Raw genomic sequence first — 21,465 nt, 5'->3', positions numbered from 1 at the left:
CTAGTCATGTCCTTCTGAGTTGTATCATCTAAATCTAATTTCTGCAGAATCACTTGAAACACTTTATAAATATTTATAAGCTAATTTTTTTTGAATACTTTCTTTTTCTTTTTTAATATATTTTTTAATTTTATTTTTTTAAATTTACATCCAAATTAGTTATCATATATTTACGCTAATTCTTTATGTATGTGGACACTGAGTACCTTCCATGAGTTGGGCACAGTGCTAGCTATGGACATACAAAGGTGTACAAGGCAAGATCCCTTCTACCATAAGGTGTGTATTTGTAAATTAAGCCATGTTATAGTCAAAGGCAAAACCCAAGCTAGGAGTTTCTCAGATTTAGTGGAAGTAAGAAAAGACACTGTTAATCATTCATCTCGTTGTACTCTAATACTGAGACCCACATGTAATAGATGTTTCCCTTGGGTGAGATAAAACAAGTATACCACTAAATCCCTAGATATTCTCTGCACCAAAAAAAAAAGTTGTAATTGATGGAATAAATCCCCCCCCCCCTTTTTGTTTTGTCCTTAGCAAACACCACAGACATGATAATTGCCCACTATGTGATGGTGGACAAGTTAACTTCTCAGAGGTTCAATTTCTTCATCTGTAAAATGGATATAATAGTATGAAGCTCATATAGTTTTGTTTGATGGAATAATAAATTTTCTTTTTCCTAAAAGAACAGACTCTTTCATATATATATGAAATATGTATACATTACATTGAAATATATATCATGTATGAAACACACACGCGCACACACACACACACTGTATATACTGTATACACTGTTACAGTTCCCTGTGAGAAAGGGCTCAGGGAAGGAAATATTGTGAACATGGTTAAATGTATAAATACACTCTATATATCTGTATACATAACTACTTATGACTAATCCACTTAGAACACTACATTAACTTCTCATTTTATGTACTACTTTTTATGATCTTGGAGCCAGCAATAAATTGCCTTGTTTTTCCATTTGTTTATTTTTCTTATTATTAATTCCAAACTCTCAAGCCAGTTATCTGAATCACTGCTTACCATATTCAAATGCTGTTTCATTTGCCTGAAGACCTCTTTCTTGGGTCCTTGCGAACTTTCCAATAAGATAGGTTTGCTTTGTGCCTGGTACAATAGCAGCTGTTATTCTGATATTACCAGTACTTAGTATCATGGAAATTCCTTCTTTTTCTGGTGTTTGATATCCTATTTCTTAAATCTAATTCTTTCCTCTCCTTTGATTTAATTATTTGTGTTGGTGGGGTACATCCTCCAGTAATTCCCTGGAAAAGGGCACAGGGAGGAACTACTTTCTCCATGACTAAAAATGTATTTATTCTACCCTCACACTTCACTGATACTTTGGCTGAGTATTAAATTTTAAATTGAGAAGAATTTTCATCCAGGATTCTGGAGACAATACTCTATTGTCTTCCATATTCTAGGGTGCTGTTCAGAAGCTTGAAGCCATCTGATTCTTTAAAAAGATTTTTTTTAATGTTTATTTATTTTTAAGAGACAGAGCACGAATGGGGGAGGAGCAGAGAGAGAGGGAGACACAGAATCTGAAGCTGGGTCCAGGCTCCGAGCTGTCAGCATAGAGCCCAATGTGGGGCTCGAACTCGTGAACCACAATATCATGACCCAAGCTGAAGTCGCACACTTAACCAACTGAGCCACCCAGGCGCCCCAGTCATTCTGATTCTTGAACCACTGTTTTTCACCTTCAGAAGATTGTAAAATCTTTTCTTTGTCCCCACTATTCTGATTTTTCACAAAGATGTGCTTAATGAGGGTCTACTTTCTTTTGGATTCTTGGAGTGTATACATTCTGGGAACTTTTGTCCTTCAGTTTGGGAAACAGTCTTGAATTATTTTTCTGTTGATTCTCTCTTCTCTATTTTTATCTTTCTAAAAATCTCTAGTTTTCATCGGTTGGATCTTCCTCTAATTTTATATATTACCCTCTACATTTTTAAGCTCTTCATCTTTCTGCTCTACCATCAAGGAAAAACCTCCTCAGTGTATATATCTAGTCTCTTGTTAAGTTTTTCATTTGTTTATCATTGGGGGCCATGTTTTCTATTCTCTGAATATTTTCTTTCCACACAGCATCCTATCTTTGTTCTGTATGCAATAGTTTCTCTCAATTCTCTCAGGGCATCAAGGATAGTTTTTGTTTTTTAATATTTCCTCCCTGAATACATTCTACTTCTTCCACTTTGCTTATATGCTTTGTTCCCTATGTTTGTTCTGGTTTCTATCTTTCATAGCAGACATTTTCCCCAGATCCTTATATTTTTACTCATGGATAGAAGTGAGGCACTATTTAAATTATAGATTGGAGCTCTGCATGTGTGTCAGCTGAGGGGCATTTGCTGATTCTGGGTTTCACCCAGGGTGATCTGGCCAGGTTTTCTGTATTGTCAATTATTTTATTTTATTAAAAAATTTTTTTTAATATTTATTTATTTTTGAGAGAGACAGAGCATGAGTGGGGGAGGGGCAGAGAGAGAGGGAGACACAGAATAATCAGAAGCAGGCTCCAGGTTCCGAGCTGTCATCACAGAGCCCGACGTAGCGCTCAAACCCACGAATGGGGAGATCATGACCTGAGCTAAAGTCGTATGCTCAACCAACTGAGTCACCCAGGTGCCACAGTATCGTCAATAATTTTAGATATTTCCTCTTGGCCTTGTCAGATTTCTTAGAAAAGGATATTCTAACTTCAGTGGGGGAGAGTACAGGGTTGAAGGGAGCTATTTGTAGATGTTCCTTTAATCCCTCTGTTTTTCAGCATGGTATTACCAATCTCAACTGAAGTGGTCGGAGCTAGTTTAGTGACCCTCTGATGCCAAGCCTCCAGTCTTATGCCAGAGTAGTGGAGCAGTGCATGTCTAGCTACATGGAATTTGGAAAGAGATTGGAGAATCTGTTTTTCAAATAGATTTTCAATGGAATCTCTCATTTCTTAGTCCTATTTTACCCTTCCTCCCAGAAAGACATGGTATCACCAATTTCTGAGTCTTTCTGGGGTGGACTCTTCTGCATTCAATCATGTTGCATCATGACATTTCTCATTGCCAGCTGCTGGCTAAGCCAATTATTACTGGTCTACCTGCTTTCTAGCTTCCACAAGTTTGTTGATATGTCTCCCCTCCCATCCTAACCCTTCATAGGGTCTTTTGATGACCAAATGACATATAAAGCATGTGGTACTTTTAAGTAATTAAAAAGTTAGTTCTCACTCGTATCTTTACTCCTAAAAGTTTTCAGAGACTCTTAAAGAGCACAGCTTTTACTCACAAATCAAGTCAACTTTCCTAGCATGAGGTCCCCACACCCCAGGACTTGGTTTTGACAGAGACTATCTGTTCCAGGGGAAACCAGGCCTCATTCTCTTCAATACAAGTGTATAATAGCTGACACCAAAAAAAGGACAGAAATCAAAGCCTCTGAAAATTAAGATAGCTTGCAATATAATAAATTGTTATGAGTACTACAGTTGTTATTGTTTTTAAAAGCCCTACTTACTATGGGAAATTAATAGTCTTGGAAAAATAGCTTTCAGAAATATCAACAGTCAAGCATATGCTGAAAACACCCAAGGGGCACCTGGGTGGCTCAATCGATTGAGTATCTGACTTTGGCTAAGTCATGATCTCTCAGTTCATGGGTCTGAATCCCAGGTTGGGTTCTCTGTGATGAGTACAGAGGCCATTTTAGACCCTCTGTTCCCCTCTATCTCTGCCCCTCCCTCACTCTCTCTCTCCCTCATAAACAAACAAACATTAAAAGACCCACCCAAGCAAGAATCCATTGTCTTTCATTTATTGCCTTGATTTTCTAAATAGCTTGTGGATCAATCCTACGAGGTTAAGCTAGAGCACTGATTGCTTAGTTACTGCACAATTGGAATGAGGTCTTGGCAGCAGAGCAGCCTAAGCCCTGGAAGGGGCTGGGAAGAAAAGGCTAAATTACCCATTCCCAGTTCTTAGAAAACAGCCAACTTTATGACAGCATCCTCAGGATATACAAAGGCACTGTGGACACCACTTATCACAGAAAAGGGGCTCTTTACTCCCTCACTAGATAGGATTAAGCTTGCTATACTAGGCAAAACCAAAATTCATTGTGTTTTTTCTTGGAATGACTAGCTGTACTCAGAAAAAGGTGCTACTTTCAGTCAGTCCTTCCCCTCAAAGGTGCTAACCTTGCTTAAAGAGCAGCCATTTGGTGATGCGGTTACAACTAGAGCACACCGTGCAAGCAACATTCCAGCAGCACCACCCAACTTTGCTGCACCATGACAGATCCTCTTGACCATCTCCCTGGGTTTTCTGATGCTGCAACTGTCACAAATGCATCTGCATATTCTGGATGGAAAGTTTTAAAAATGAAAAGGGGTTGTAGCACTCTAACATACCTAAGAAAAGGTAGGAAATGGAATGGGATGGCTAAAGACATGTGCAAGGACGCTGACTTTAAAGGCTACTGTTAGCCTAGTAAATATGAAGAAAACAGCAGCAGCACTGTGAACACCCACAACTGACATCTATGCCTGGGAATATCTAATACACATATGTAATGTTGGTCTACTAACAAGTTATCCCAGGGTGAAACATTTATGTATTCTGAGGACAAGGAAGGTGAGGACCAATGGTGATTTTTAGAAAAGTTTTGATTTTGTCTATCACTTTCTTGTACTGTTCTTTTAACGGAAATGGGGTCGCCTACCCAACACACTGTGCACAGGAATAAAAGAGTCAAGCCAGATAAAACTTCAACCCTAATGCTTATCACCTAGGTGCTTTCCATGTGCCCGGTACTAGATTAAGCACTTTGCATACTGAGTGTCATCTATTCACTACAACCATTTTCTGAAGTACGTGTTAGTATCTTCATAACAGACAGAGAAACTGGGGCTCAGAGAATTGAAACTGCCTACTGCTAGTGACAGGGTTGGGCTTCAAAGCCCATGTTCCTTTTAGGACACCACAGGCAGTCAGAGCCAAGAGTACATGACCCATAAATGGTATGAATAGTAGGCCCTGAACTGGAAGAGGAGGACTGGGCCTGGTTTATATCTTCTCAGCCTCCAGTGATTTGTTCAGCTGTTTGCTTGGTATTCTACTCAGTGCTTCTGGTGACTCTCCAGCAAGATTGCTTGGCACCAACCATATCCTTGCAGGTCAAAGAATAGTGGTTTCCATCTTTAGGAAAGAGTCTCATTGAGCTCTGTAACACTGTCTTCATGTCAGGGGCCCTGTCCTTGCATCTTTGTCAGTCAGACTAATATACCAATTCCTCCTACTCTCCTATGCCTCTCACTGGCCACTCCAGAGCTTATCTGCAACCATGGAGGCACAGAATGAGATGGGATGACTCAGAGCCCATGCAATCTCACTGGATTGCCCGGCTGGACCTTCAAGTCTACAGGTTGTAGGCTGTAGGCTACAAGCTTTTGGCAGGTGTGCTGCCAGCTCACCCTAGGCACAGCAGCTGCCTGGAGGGACCAGCAGTGCAAGCTAAGTGGGGGAGTTGATACCCTGTGGGTGAACTTTGACCAATGACAGATAGTTAAATTCTCCTCGTTCTCTGTCATTGTATTTCCATACTTTTTTTTCTGGGAATGTCCCTAGTGACCAAGCAACCAGCTGTATTTTCTTTCGATGCTGTGGCCAGCTCAGTAACTTGACCTCCTTGTGTTTGCTTTGGTCCCTTCCTGGCTCACCCCCTCACTCTTGCTTCCCTGAGACTACTGAATTCCCCTCTCCCAATGAAGCATAAGCATGTCAGTTCTGCCTCAGGGAGCTTTCTAGAAAACCCACGTAAAGATAGTGTGACAATAGTTTTCTTTTAACCTCTGATAAGTATAACCAGTGGTCAGGAGTAAGTGTGGATGTAAGGATCATTAAGTTAGGGAAAGGAGAACTGCTCAGCTTTGGGTGGTCAACCTGGACTTCATAAGTCAAAAAAGGTACCTCTTTCGTCTTTTTAGGAGGTTGTAGCTTTGAATTAAATTCTCATAAATCAAGAAGCCATGAAGAGTCAGCTGCAGAGATTCTCCTTCCTGCCACTGGAGTCCAAGGACAACAGGTAAATGGTCTTAATGGGTAAAACACTAGTGGGCAGGGGAGGGGATTGGGGGAGGGAGAAAAAGAGAGATAATGCTACTAAATGAAACCCCAATTCTATTGATTTCTGGATTTCTGACGTTGAGATGCTCATATTGCTATCAAGATGAAATATATCCATGTGGCATGAAAAGAAAGAACAGTCCTATATTTGGATTTCTGTATAACACATGACAAATATCGAAAGATGACTAGTTTTTAAGAATTCAGAATGGAATGCTCACCACCAACTGAGATCTCTGCCCCACATATTCGAAACTCCTTGTTTTTGCTACATGCCAATTTGCAGAGAAACAGGGTTGTACCCAGAGGAAGACCAGTGACTTGAGAACTGAGGGAGTAACCATGCAGAAAATGGATTTGTCTGTCAAACTTGTAGAGGATTAACCTGTTAACACTGGGGTATTGTGAGCAGCCTTGTTCAGGCTTCAAAGAGCATGAAATATTGACAGCTGATCCAAGTGAAATTACACGGGAAGGCTTCACGGTCACATCTCCTCTCTTGCATACATCTGCAATAAGACATAAGTCAGCACATAAGAAATCCATCTCAAAATGGTGGGTTTGTGTAATCCTCAAGAGTAAGGTAAAATTAATCCCATAAAATCATGGAAATATAAATAACCTACACTGCTCTGGCTGAATTGGTGATGCACAATGAGAACAGAAGGTAACCACATTAAAGTCTGATTGTATTTGAATTAAAATACGCATCCTTCTCAAAACAGTTATACTATAACCAGAACCAAAAGTGCTGAGAAAATAGGGTTGGGAGAACATTCAGGAACATGGGACCAGGAAAAGTCAACCTCTCTTATATGCAGATTATTCCTCAGGCTACTGAAAAGTACTTCCCAGAATAAATCACACTTGTTTCCATTCTCATTTATGATTTATAAGGCTTACTTCAATACTCAGACCAAAAAGAAAAATAATGGTGTAAGGGACTATTACAAACTCCAAGGGATAGATTTAGGAATAACACTTTCTCTTGCTGTATTAATGGTATAAAGTTTGTATAATCTAGAACATTATTTTATAACAAAAGAAAATATTCAGTGGCTCTGTTATGTTTGTGGTTGTCATCAAGGATGAAAATTAGGTCTTACCATGCCATATTTTGGTATTCCTTCAAGATGCAAGACCCTGGGCTAGATGAACCATAACCCAATACAGCTAATGTGACACTACATGAAAAGAGTTTGTTTATTGACAGATACTACATTAAACTCATTAAAAGAGAGGTCATTCTTACTCTCCAGAAGCTTTTGTGTAAATAAATATGACAACTATTCAGAAATGAACAGTTTTTGGTGGTACTGCCAGTGAAAGAACATCAGAATTATAGATTTGCCCTGAATTTTCAAATGTGATAGAAAGCCTCTACTGAAAGTCTCTTTTTTTTTTTTTTTGTAATTGTAAGACTGCTTTAACTACCCTAAACAGGAATTGGTAGAAAAAGTTATTTTTTTTCAAAGTTTATTTATTTTTGACAGAGAGAGAGAGAGAGAGACAGAGAGAGAGAGAGAGAGAGACAGAGCATGAGTGGGTGAGGGGCAGAGACCGAGGGAGACACAGAATATGAAACAGGCTCCAGGCTCCGAGCTGTCAGCACAGAGCCCAATGCGGGGCTTGAACCCATGGACAGCGAGATCATGACCTGAGCCAAAGTCGGGCAGTCAACCGACTGAGCCACCCAGGTGCCCCAGAAGAAGTTATTTATATCAGATAAATGAAATACTAAAAATTCCCTATAAATGAAAAATTCTTTTTTATTTTTAGAACTGAAAAAGTCTCTCCCTCTTTCCTCACCCTATCCTACTTGTATATTTGTTCTCTGCATCTTTAATTTTCATTGATCTTAAGTAAAAAAGTAAGCTCCCAAAAAAGAAAAGGCAGGGAAAACGTCAGCCATTATTTTTTTTACCATAGTTGAATTTGCTCATAAACACCCTCTGTTAAAATGCACTACTGTTTTAGTAAAACATTCATTCATGAAGTCAGCTTTGTGGTTACCTAGTCACTTAATGAGAAATGATATGATTGGACTCATGTTAATCAGTATAAATTAAATAAAATGCATATTAGTTACAGATATGGAACCAGATATACCCACTTAAAATGATAGAAGATTGACTACAAAAGACCAACTACCAGAACAATTGCCACGAATATATATTTCATCTGTAACTGAAAATTTAACCCATAAATCCTTCTACTGATTCAATTATAAAAATATCTTACCTATATTTGCTTTAGCCAACAACAACACAATGATAAAAATAAGTGCCAGTGAACACCCTCCATTTGTTTGTGCCATGAACAGTCAACTCTGGAACACACCTCTGTAATTTTCCTTGTAAAAGAAGACAAATTCATTCATGTTAAATACATTCAGAAAATACCAGGACCAACACCATTCAGAAAGGCTTAAAATGCCCCTTTAATTTCTCTGTATCATTAAGATTTGGGTTTTTTTCTTTTTAAATGAAGTATACCTTAAAACTTGTAAACTGAAAATCTTAACCACCTCTAACCCCATTCACTTATGCTTCTTGGAGTTGGCAAAGGGTGGGAGAAGAGGTATGGCCTGTGGAGTCCTTTAGAACTGGGTTTAAGAACTCTGAGAGTGGGAGCAAGTTACTTAACCTTCCGAGCCTCAGGTGCACACAAAAATTGTTTTCTTCCAAACAGGGTTGCACCATCATAGTCAAACATAATGGTGTTAAATCCCAAGACTAATGAGAATTTCTGATCTATTCATGTGCTTCCAGAACAGAAGATTAAAAAGTGGCTTATAACCCTCTCCTAGAACTTAGTGAAAAATTGATCTCTTTGGTCATAAGAAAGGGAGTTGTTTGAGTCTTCTACAGAAGTTCAATTTTACTTGTTTGTTTGCTTGTTTATTTATTACTCATTTATTTTACTAAGTATTCCTATCTCGAATGGTTCAGAAAATGCAAGCTGGTGATTTCTGATTGTTTCCAAATTTAAACCTAAGGAATGGTTCTACTAATCATTAGGGAATTCTCTAAATTCTATTTTAAGGTGGGTCAAAAATCCATAACATATGCTGGAAAGTTCTGCGATGTTAGGCTATTGGGAACCAGCCAATGCAAATGTTCACGTCTTACTCCCATGCCTAGAGATGTGCCAGAACATACTAGACATTCTCAGAAAAATTCACTTATTCCTTTAACAGGCTACCTTTCATGTGCCAGGCACAATGTTAAGTGCTAGAGATATAACAGTACTGCTCTAGTGCTTTTTGTTTGTTTGTTTGTTTAGTTTTGTTTTTTAGTTTTGAGAGAGAGAGAGAGAGAGAGAGAGAGCGCGAGCAGGCAAGCATATGCGAGTAAGTAGGAGAGAGGAGCAGAGCACCAGGGAGGGGGGTGGGGGGAGAGGAAGGGAGACAGAGAGAATCTTAGTCAGGAGCCCTACACAGGACTTGATCCCACAACTCTGGGATCCTGACCTGAACCTAAATCAAGAGTTGGACGATCAACCAACATAGCCACCCAGGTGCCCCGGCTCTAGTGGGTTTACAGAAATGTGCCCACTTGCCCCTTAAACTTTTCTACCTCTAGCCTAGTCATCACTCGTCTTTTCAATAGTCTTTGCTGGTTGCTCTTCCTTCTCCTCCTGACTTTCAACTCTTGGAGGACCTCAGCTCACTCAAGACATTATTTTCTATTTCTACTCCCGCCCCAGGAGATCTCATCTGGTCACCCAGCTCCACATCTGGTCACCCGGCTCTAGAAATCATTTGTATGCTAATGCCTCTCAGATGCACATCTTCATCTCAGACTCCAGTGTTCCAGTCTGTCTCTTTGCATCACCTCTTGATCTCTAATAGTACTCAATATTAACACGTTCAGTTGGTCTCCCTTCTCCAAATTGGTTCTTTCCCTAGCTCTTTTTATTTCAGTAAATAACATTCTTGCCCCCTAAGTTGCTCAAAAACCTAGAAGTGGACCTTGAATCCACTCTCTTTCTCATTCCTTACAACCAAGTCACCACTAAGTCTCATTAATTTTACCTCCAAAATATATTACAGATCAATCCACTTCTCTCCGTTTCTACTGTCCTCACCCTAGTCCAAAAGCCAGTCATCTCTCCCCTAGATGACTATAGTAGCTCCTTAATGTGTCTTTCCAATCCATCCTTACCCCTTTCTAGGTCATTTTCACATACTGACTACCTTTTAGAAATATAAATAAGATTACATTACATGTTTCATACTACCACTATTCACAGCCCTTCAATATGTCTATCGTTGTTAGAATAAAATCCAAAATCCTCACCGCAGATGCTCTCTTGGGCAATGTATGGCCTCACTTCTCCTGTGTTGTCACCATCATTTGCCATACTTTTCTGCCTTGCTCACTCTGCTCCATTCATACTGGCTTTCAGACTGTGCCCCTAAATAAGGCATGTCTTTTGCTGCCCAGAGATTCTGCACTTTCCATTTCATCTGCTAGAATCCTCTTCCTCTGTTTCTTAGTGGCTGGCTGACTTATATCCTTCAGATCTTAGATCATGTGTTACTTCCTCAGAGAGCCCCTCCCTGATCCCCTGGCCAAAGTGGTCTTGCCCAGCTACTTTCTACTCATCACCCTATTTATTGCTTCACGGTACAATCTGTAACTACTGTGTTTATTTACTTGACTACTTGTTTGTCATCTATTTTTGTGTGAGAATTTAAGCTACCATAAGAGCAGGAACACTGGCTCACTGCTCTATGCCAGCACCTAGCACTAGGAAAGAGTATTCAACAAACATTTATTAAAAGAAAGAAAAAGAGAGGAAGGGGAAAGAAATATGAGCTATTAAAAAACTCCTTATAAACATCCCTGTGGTAGGCAGAATAATGGCCCGCAAAAGATGTCCATGCCTTAATCCCTAGAACGTGTGTATATATTACAATTCATGATAGAGGGACTTTGGAGATGTGATTACTGCTAAGGATCTGAGATGGGGAGAATATCCTGTGTTATTCAAATGAGCCCAATCTAATCAGGTGAGTCTTTAAAAGTAGATGAGAGAGGCGAAAATGTCAGGGAGCTATAATATGACAAGGACTGATATGAGAATCTACAGTGGCAGATTCAGGGGGGTGCCATGAGCCAAAGATTGTGGTGGCCTCTAGAATCTGAGGGTGGGTCTCAATTTACAGAAAATATGAAATATGTTTCTTATCGGTCTTGGTTTAAAATGTTTGAAAAACACTGATCTAAATTAAAAGCTGACAGCTTCCCTTTCTCTAAACATACAGTCCAAGGTCACAGCCTATAATGGCCTCTGTGAGCTAATTTCTGTCTATATTACCAACCACATCCATCTCTACTCTCTAGCTGCTTAGTTTTCCTGCAACATCCTGTTGATGTTATTCTTACTTTTCCACTGTTCTTAGAATGGCTAAATCTTTTTTTTAATTAAAAAAATTTTTTTAAGTTTATTTACTTTGAGGGAGAGAGAGCGTACACACAAGTGGGGGAGGGGCGGAGAGAAGGAGAGACAGAATCCCAAGCCATCAGCGCAGAGCCCAATGCAAGGCTTGAACTCACAAACTGTGAGATCATGACCTGAGCTGAGATCGAGAGTCAGACGCTTAACCGATTGTACCACCCAGGTACCCCTAGAATGGCTAAGTCTTATGCATCCATTCCAACTCAGCTCAGACACCTTTTAGTCAGCCATTCAATCAACAAATATGTATTAAGCAGTTGTTGTGTGGCAGGGGCTAGGGATAGAGTGAAGAACAAGATAGTGAGGGTTTCTGCTCTCATGGAACCAACGTTCTGGAATAAGGAGACAGAAAATAAATAAATAACAAATTCAGACAATGATAAAAGAAAACCACAAAAGAAGCTAAGGGGAGAGAAAGACTGGGGAGGAGAGAAGCTGGTCGATGCAAGAGGTGAAGTTGGAGCTGAGACTGGCTACAAGCCAAGTGAAGACTCAGGATGAAGCCCAGAGGCAGAGGAACAAGCTGGCTATGGGTGAGTCACAGAAAAAAAAGGGCAGGGTGGCAGGGGAAGTGACTGTGGGGAGAATGGTAGGACATGAAATGGAGAAGAAGCCAGGAACCACATCTACCATGGGTTTGTTTACCATGGAAGGGAGCCTGGATTTTACTCTCAAATCTATAGGAAACCACTGATGTTTAATTCAACGTTTTTAAAAAAATTTATTTAACTGAGTTTTAATTGGGGATAAGTCAAGGTGTTACAAGATATGAATTACATTAAACAAACACATGCAAAGGCAAAAAAACAAACAAAAAAGTTAGTCTTGGCCTCGTGTATGGGGACCAGAGTAAAGCCAGCAGACCAGTAGTGTCTATTCATGTAGTGTCTATTTTATTTCTATTTTTTTTTAACGTTTATTTATTTTTGAGACAGAGAGAGACAGACTATGAATGGGGGAGGGACAGAGAGAGAGGGAGACACAGAATCGGAAGCAGGCTCCAGGCTCTGAGCCATCAGCCCAGAGCCTGACGCGGGGCTCGAACTCACGGACCGCGAGATCGTGACCTGAGCTGAAGTCGGACGCTTAACCAACTGAGCCACCCAGGCGCCCCTATTTTATTTCTATTTTAATGTAACTACAACTACATTAAATCTGATTCTGCCACATCATGGCTGACATCATTAACAGTAAGTTTTTCTTTATTACCACTACCTTAGTTACTTCATTAAAATTTGGAATATTCTAGCATAAAGAAAATTACAAACTGAATGAGAAGACAACTAGAAGATGATTGGTTTATGAACAAACAGTTACATAGGGGATTAAATAAATTTCTGCTTCTTGACTATAAGGGGTATCTACAGGGTATCTTTCAATATGCTTTGCAATTTATGGAGCTATGACATTATCCAAATAAATAAAATAGTAATAGCAAAATATTTAATTAGTTATAAGAATGTTTTAAATGTATAAATATGAAATATGCATATATAAAACACATATTAAATATGTAAATAAGAAATATATATGAAATATACATATATGAAATATACACACACACACACACCCCTATATATGAAATAGGCAAATTAGAGGATAGAGTTGAGTTTATATAGTACATTGAGTCTGCTCAAACACGAGTTTGCTCATTTTCTTTGAATACCCAGTAAAATAGTTTCTCCTCTTATAAGAAACTCAGAACCCCAAAGACCTTCAAGTAAATGAGGTATCTTCTAATAAAATGAAACTTCCTATCAACTGTAAACATCTTTCAGACAGCCTGCCTGGAGGGTTGATATTAAAACTACAACTCTATTTTGAATCAGAAAATCAAAGAGAATGCTGCCTCACTGACTTGTCACTGACCCATCACTCAAGTTGTGACAGTTTCCACCCAGTGAAAATACTATCTCAGTGAGGGGGACAAGGATGAGCCAGAAATGCTACAACTGGCAGGAAGGCAGAAGCAAGGATAATTCCCCGGTGAGTATCTTCCTCTGTTGCTCCAGGAAGAAGCACAAAATACACATTACTGCAAAACTGTATTTTAGTAGCTAGGAAAAACCCTTACCACAGGTGATAACTGCATGTAGGCAGGAGCACTTCCTACTTCCACATTACTTTACTTAACGTGGTAGCACTATGTTAAGTTCAAGGGGGCAGTGTAGTATTGTGGAAAAGAAAAAAGCTAGTGAACCTTAGTTCCACTGTGCGCTATTAACTGTAAGAGTGCCATTTCCTCATTCTTACAGTGCATACAGTAATAGGAACCTGGACAAAGTTACTGGGAACGATTAATATGATAGTGTCATGGACCTATGAGATTACCTAGAACAAAGTAGGCACTCCACTGAGGCTAGCTCCCATTTTCCCTTCTGGGTCCTGCTTTTGCATCTCTCTCTCTCTCTCTCTCTCCCTCTCTCTCTCTCTCTCTCTCTCACAAGCAGGGGAGGGGCAGAGAGAGGGAGAGAATCCCAAGCAGGCTCCCCACCGTCAGCACAGAGCTCAACATGGAGCTTGAACTCATGAACTGTGAGATCATGACCTGAGCCCAAACCAAGAGTCGGACGCTTACCGACTGAGCCACCCAGGCACCCCAATGGATGTCTTTTCTAAATCACTTATGACTTTTACTACACTGGAACTATACGTTTTGTAAAACTAGGTTTAAAAAAAATCATATGCTAGGCTATCTTTTTTTTTTTTAATGTTTATTTCTGAGAGAGAGAGAGAGAGAGAGAGAAAGAGAGAGAGAGCAGGGGAGGTGCAGAGAGAGAGAGAGAGGGAGACACAGAATCCAAAGCAGGCTCCAGGCTCTGAGCTGTCAGCACAGAGCCCCACACGGCTCTAACTCAGACTTCAAGATGATGACCTGAGCCGAAGTCAATGCTTAACTGACTGAGTCACCTGGGTGCCCTGAGGCTATCTTTATTCTTAACCCTAGTATCAAATACTTGAATAAGTCAGAGGAGGAAGGCACTTCAAAGGTTAGCTAGTCACTGCCATGATCCTGCTGCTCTGACCCTCCAACAGCTGACATTTCAGTCTGGGACACTGCAGAACAACCAAATGACGTTCTAGATGTCTATCAAGGTTGACTCTCTTACAAATGCATACTATTAATTACCCAGTTGACTCAATGAGGTGGAGTACAAAATCCTTCCCTTCTGCTGGCAAAGCTACTTATAGACATGTTTTAGTGGTGGCATCTCAGTACAAAGACAACACTTTGGAGGTTATCTATTTCACCTTCCCCATTTTACAGATAGATAAGTGAAGGTTTAGAGAAAAGAGGGGGACTTGCCAAATGTCATTAATAGCAGAATCGAGATCAGAACATAGATTTTCTGGTTTCTAATCTAACATTACTTCAAGCATGTGAGACTGCTTCTGATTAGTAGCAACAGTAGCAGCATAATAGTAAAAATAGTGCTAATGTTAATTCTACCATCAAAACTAATGCTTAGTTTATTGATTTCTTACTATATTCCAGGCACAATGCACATTACATGCATTCTTTATCATACCCACTAGTAAAGCAGTTATAATGCCTTATGCTTTAACCTTCACAAGCTTGAATCATTCTGATGCCCCCTTCCCTTCCTCAAAAGAGAATGGGACAAATACAAAAACAGTATAGAGACAATATGTAACCACCTCTAATGATCTATTCCGCTAGGATGATGGAAAAGGAAAATCAAATCCACCAAATAGCAAGCTTGCAACTTAGCCATTGGAGTCAACCTTCTTCTCCATGACTTTTCATGAGCTAAGTCATGAAAAAGAACAGTCTCCTGACTGAAGCATTATCTCCTTTTTCCTTCTGAGTCTGCCATTTGGTGAAAAAAATCTCACAAGCTCTAACATGGACAAATGCTGTGCTGTCTGACCCTGATCATCAAATCAGTCTCCTTATGATGTCATGTTAGGTGATGTGACTGGCAAGGAAAATAACATCACCTTAAACCTTTCTGCTTTTTCTTCTTTCTACCCAATAGTCCCAACACACTTTACATCAACAAACTAGACAGACACTGTTTTCCTTTCTCGAGAGCAGCTGAGGCTCTCTAGAATTTCCTCCAGTCTCACTGGTAAGCATTTGTACTCCTAACTTTACCTATACGTAGGCACATTCTTTTCTTGCTTGAAAGCAGGAGACTTCTGAAGTGTTGGTCTTTTTTTTTTTTTTTTTTTAATTCTGTTGGAGGGTTTTCTCCTTTCCCTCTTTATGACCTCTTCATCATTTTTCTTAACAAAAGTTCCTTTACACATTTTCCCCTTCTTTTATATTTTTCTGAAATGTTCTTCTGTTAATTCTATTTGCCTTTATTTCCATTTCAGATATATCACACTGGACATAATAGACAGACTCTTGAAATACTGCATATAAATAAATTAATTTAAAGGGCATAAGGGAATCTTATCTCAACCCTGGAATCATTTGTACTGTGAACTGTCTTATAAATTGAACAAGCATTTCATTTTGTAGAGATTTCATTTTGTAGAGAACTACAGAAAAGAAATTAAAGAAACAAGACATGGATGGAGTCCTGAAGAAATAAGGTACTCTCAAGTCGACTGGTGTTATTTGTTTTGTTTCCTGTTTTCTTTCTTTGATTAGCTCCACAAGCCAACAATTTTCATAGCACTTAAGTTTTTATTTTTTTTGAGTTTTTAAATTTATTTTGAGAGAGACGGAGATGGCATGAGCAGGGGAGGGGAAGAGAGAGAGAAGGAAAGAGAGAATCCCAAGCAGGCTCTGTGCTGCCAGTGAGGAGCCCGATACGGGGCTTGAACTCACAAACTGTGAGGTTATGACCTGAGCCAAAACCAAGAATTGGTTGCATAACCAACTGAGCCACCCAGATGCCCTGCACTTGTTAAGTTTTAACAATCCAACCTTCTTGGGGCACCTGGGTGGCTCAGTTGGTCAAGTGTCCAACTTTTGATCTCAGCTTAGGTCATGAACTCATGGTTCATGAGTTCGAGCCCTGCATCAGGCTCTGTGGTGACAGCATGGGCCTGCTTGGGGTTCTCTCTCTCCCCTCTCTCTCTGTCCCTACCCCACTTCTGCTCTCTCTCCCTCTCTCAAAATAAATAAATAAACTTAAAAAAAAAATCCAACCTTCTCTATTTTCACCCTCCGTATCCTTCTAGAGCTAAATAAAATAAGTCATTGTCTTTCAGGAAGATGATGTACTGGGAAGAGCATGGTGCCTGGGGCTTGAGGACTGGGTGCCTGGTTCCTCCATTTCTACCTGTGTCACCATCCCAAGTAACTTCACATTTCAAAGCCTCTTTTCCTTGTTTGAAAAATGGCAACTGACATTTATTGAGAAAATTAAATCTCTTTTACCAACTTTTTTTCCTTAGTTTATTGGAAGGGTTTCTCCTTGGTCTTCCTCAATCTTGAAGTCTCTATTTATGGACAGTGGCAGAGGGTGGAGGGTTCATCTTTGCATCTTGGGTATTATTATCTTTGGATTCTGGCAAGCTTTGCTTCACCTTGTAACCTCAACCATGGAGCCTTTTCATAAAGTGCTACGAGGCATCAAAAATATTAAAGCACATGACAATTACTTTGTTTAAAGAATTTTCTAGGAATTTCACAATTAAAGATAATTGGAGGCACACTGCCAGGGGGTGGGGTGAGCTGAGACTAGTGATCATCATTCCACAATGTTCCTAAAAGTTTCTTATATAAATGAAAAATTCAGTTGAAGTCTCTACACAAACAACTCCATGTCTCAACATCTCTGCCTGATGTTTTACTCAATGTTTACCTTTTCCTCTGCATATTACTGTAAAAGAGATGTAAATTAAGATTATAATCTTCATCATCTTTTACAGGCATTTACTTAGCAATTTATCACAATGCAGAGCATATATTTGAGTTGTTAATATTAGGTCATCTGCTATATAAACTATTGGTATCTCTATGCTACAGGTGGGAAATCCTTAAGTTGACCAAGTTAACACAGAAAGCCAGAAGTGGGGCGCCTGAGTGGCTCAGTCAGTTAAGCATTTGACTCTTGATTTCAGCTCAGGTCATGATCTCACGGTTCGGGAGTTGGAGCCTTGCATCGGTCTCTGTGCTGACAGCTCAGAGCCTGCTTGGGATTCTCTCTCTCCCTCACTTTCTGCCCCACCCCCACTTTTCTCTCTCTGTCTCAAAACAAACTTTAAAAAAAAGGAAAACCCAGAAGTAAATTCAAAATTAGATAAATTAGAACTGGCTTCCATACTTGAGTTTCCTCATTTGTAAAATGAGAATAAAAATAGCACCAACATCACAAGATTATTGTGGAGATTAAATGAGCAGCTCTTATTACAGTGCCTGGTATATATCAAGAGTTCCATAAATATTATCTGCTTTTATTATTATAAGAAAAAAGGATAATATCACCTACTTTTCAAGGATATTATCAGAATTGTTGGACAGGCTTGCTTTTTGACCTTTCTCTTTGCCTATTCATCTGACTCATCACTGAAAGATTAATTTGATTAAAGCTAGATCCCATACCTTCCTTGTAATAGGTGACTTTATGCCACCTATCACCCATGACATACTAAGTGTTCTCATAATTATTGTCTTCTCAAACAGTTTTCATTTCTTGCGGACAGGAACTGGGTCTTACATTTCTTTATATTTACTACAGTGACCAGCACAATGTCTTGAACATAATAGCTGTTCAATACATATTTGTATTAAAAAAAAATCATTGTTTCCATTAGCAAAGAGCACCACAAGATTCCAAGAACAAAAGGCACTGGACAAACCTTCTTTGGGATTTGGCTTTCTTTTTACATGGGTCTGCACAAATTTACATGTAGAAGTTGAGAGCAGTGCTGTGAGTGTAATTACAAAGATGACAGATAACTGGCCAGAGGACGAAGCAGGTATACTAATGCAAAAATAAGTCCACACTTGAGAAATAATGTGCAAAATCTACTATACTGAGAGGATTCTTCTCCCATAAAAATCTTACATATGCTTTAGAATTTTTTTCACCCTGGAACTCATTCTAACACATGATTCAGAGCTTGCCAAAATTTGGAAACTGACCGTCCTATGTAATCATCATGACATTCAAGAAACAAGACACATCAACAAAGAATGTTGCAGACTCTTATAGAGCGTTTCATGCCTAACAAAGTACTACTGGTAATGACTGAGGATTTTACTTTACAATGCGGAACGAGTGTCAGCTCTTAGCCACTAAGGTTATATGTTGGACAGAGAAACAGGGCACTGTACCATTTCCAGTTAATGGGCAATGAGAATATAATGTTTGTCCAAGTGGAAGCGGATATAATGTTATGAGCCGGCAAGAAGCACGAAGTTTGGAGCCAGGAACTTGTAACTCACCATCTCTGTGAAAGCAGGGAAGTTTCCGTATCTGTAAAGTGAGAACACTAATAGCCACTTCACCTACTTTTAAAAGAATTATAAAGGATCACAAAATACACTCAAAGGCCAGGTACATAGTAGAGGCTCAGCAAAGACTTTTATCTACAGAGGATATACACATAAGGGATTATAACAATTATCCAGAGGTGAGGGATAAAGATTAATTTTGTCCTGTTCTCTGGACATACCTGGGTAAAGTCTTTTGCATGTTTCTGGGTTATGAAGTTTAAGATGTCCATCTAATCATGCAGATACTTAATCTCTTATAATGCTTATACTTGTGCCCCCTAACCAGCTGAGAAGAGCCTTCCCAAAGACACTCCTCAAATGAGGAAATTGAGTCTGGCCAGTGGCTAGCCAGTGGGCTGGGCTTGCCCTTCCACGAGCAGCTAACGCGCCAGGTAGGGATTCCAGGTGTGTCTATGGGAAAGTGCTGCCGATGATGGGACAGTACACCCACCACGCGAGACTTAAGACTGCAATGCCTTAGAAAAGGCCCGTTTTCTAGCCGGAGTCACGCCAACACTGGACCCCGAGTCGTGCCTTCGGCCCTTTCCCCAGATGCCAGCCCTCCCTGCCCCACACACCCACCATTCTGCGTCCCGGGAGGCTCACTCAGCCTGAGCGCCCTCTCCCCTCCTTCTGGCCGAACCCCAACCTGGCACCCTCAAGTGCACATCAGCACCCAGAGAGCGAGGACCTTGACGAGGAGAACTCCCAGCCGCACCCAATGCCCCGGGAGAAGCGAGGCACGAAGCCCGGGCATTCAGACACCCAGCTAAGTCCGTGTCCCGGGGTCCCCGGCGCCCCCACCCCATTCGAGCCCCTGGTTACTCACCGCGCGTCGCCGGTATGAGGGCGGCGGCTGGGGCTGGCGAGGCCCCCGCGGCCCCGGCGCTCGCGCTCGGGGCGCACGTGTGGCTCTAGTCCTGGGCGTCCCGGCGCCAGCGCGCGCCCTGCTGCCGCCGCCCCCGCCACGTGCGGCTGGTCGACCCCGGGGTGGGGGGGCGCGCGCGCGCGGCGGTGGAGGAGGGCGGGGCACGCGGCTGCACGCCGCAGCTGCCGGACCCTCGGCCCCGCGGGTGCCTGCGGTTTCCCCGCCGCGCTCCACGCCAGCCAGGACCTGGTCTTGCCCCCCGCCCCCGTGGGCTCCCAGTGTCGCCCGGAGCAGGGGGATTATCTCTGGGCACCTGCCTTCCCGACACAAAATACGGACGCAAAGCCTTCGCTTCTAAGGTTGAGCGAGCCTTGACGGAGTTGGTGCGGTGAATTACGTGCGAGGTAGGACCAGCCCGACAAAACCATGCCCTCAGCTTGCACAGCCACAAGGAGTCACTTGTGTTAGAGTGAGAACTTTCCTCAGAGATGTCCTTCCTCTGCGCGCTCTGCGCTGCCCGCCTCTTCGCAGGCTCTCCACGGTGGGCAGTGCGATGACAGATAACTAGCACTCTTAGATGGCATGACACCGACCCTAAGTGGTCCCGTGTTCGATATGTTGTAAGTGGGGTTCTGAGGGAAGGGGGAAAACTGCACACAAATGCAGAGGGCATGACAGCAGGACCCTTAACTTATGACAGTATTTCACTGAACCTAGGAATTCATTGACGATACTGCTTACCGTGTTTTAGGTACCAGTAAGAAATAAGAATTGTCACATAAGCTATGACACATGCTTTCTTGTCACCTAATACCTTTTGATTAAATTTTTATTTATTGAAATATCCCTTTTAGATTTATTTAGAAATATATGTTTGTATTATCTAACACTCTTCTTCATTCACAAAAGGAAAAGGGAAACACAAGCAAAATCAATTGGTGAAGATATTCTTCAGGTACATTCACATTGGGTCCAACGCTCCCCATCACCTTTCTGTTTCACCCAGTATCATCCTCAGTGACAGAAGAGTTGTAATAAGGCAGCATTTCTTAACAGTGTCCCACTGTTGTCTCTAGGGTATTCTTCCAGGCCACCAAAACCAACCTAAGTTAGCTGGGCATGCTCAGAACCAGCCCCCTCACCAAACTGGGCAGTAGGCATAAAACTCCCCATTGTTGGAGACATTAAATATGAAAAATGAACATCTTACCCTGGATTGTTTTAATGAGACGGTGACATATGGTGGTATTTACACACTTCAGCAATTTGTCTCCATAAATAATGGATAAAAACAAACATTTTAAATTGTAGAATCTTAACATTACTGTGTAATGAGATGGTGAATGGTTGTGGAAATCATTTGCAACAAAGTCAAAAGAGTTATCTTAAAACTGAGTTTTTTTTTATTTATCTTTTTCACCAAAAAAGGTAAATGTTCTAAATTTGCTGATATGTTCTGTAATGTTATGCATCTATCAGTAGCATGTTACCAAATAGGTTTTTCTGAAAAAAAAAAAAAAATCACAGGCTTTTTTTTGTCCCTTCAAGATAAA

General features: G+C 40.7%; 1 protein-coding gene across 3 annotated transcripts in view; it reads right to left on the bottom strand.

Moving 5' to 3' along the window:
- Positions 1–20,370, bottom strand: part of IL12RB2 (interleukin 12 receptor subunit beta 2) — a 78,017-nt gene extending 57,647 nt beyond the window's left edge. Inside the window, exons 1-3 of one of the 3 annotated variants that reach the window (XM_045477788.1) lie at positions 19,874–20,370; positions 8,397–8,508; positions 6,377–6,664 (exon numbers count right to left, since the gene is read on the bottom strand). In XM_045477788.1, coding sequence (XP_045333744.1) covers positions 6,377–6,664; positions 8,397–8,472 — 364 coding nt within the window. In that variant the 5' untranslated portion in view covers positions 8,473–8,508; positions 19,874–20,370. Of the gene's footprint in view, positions 1–6,376; positions 6,665–8,396; positions 8,509–10,456; positions 10,583–19,873 lie in introns of those variants that run through there. The other 2 variants (XM_045477786.1, XM_045477787.1) reach the window with 2 other exon arrangements.
- Positions 20,371–21,465: the final 1,095 nt, after the last annotated feature.

Source organism: Leopardus geoffroyi, chromosome C1 (genome assembly GCF_018350155.1).
Source record: "Leopardus geoffroyi isolate Oge1 chromosome C1, O.geoffroyi_Oge1_pat1.0, whole genome shotgun sequence".
Lineage (NCBI taxonomy): Eukaryota > Metazoa > Chordata > Mammalia > Carnivora > Felidae > Leopardus > Leopardus geoffroyi.
This window is presented reverse-complemented; position numbering and strand designations above follow the sequence as displayed.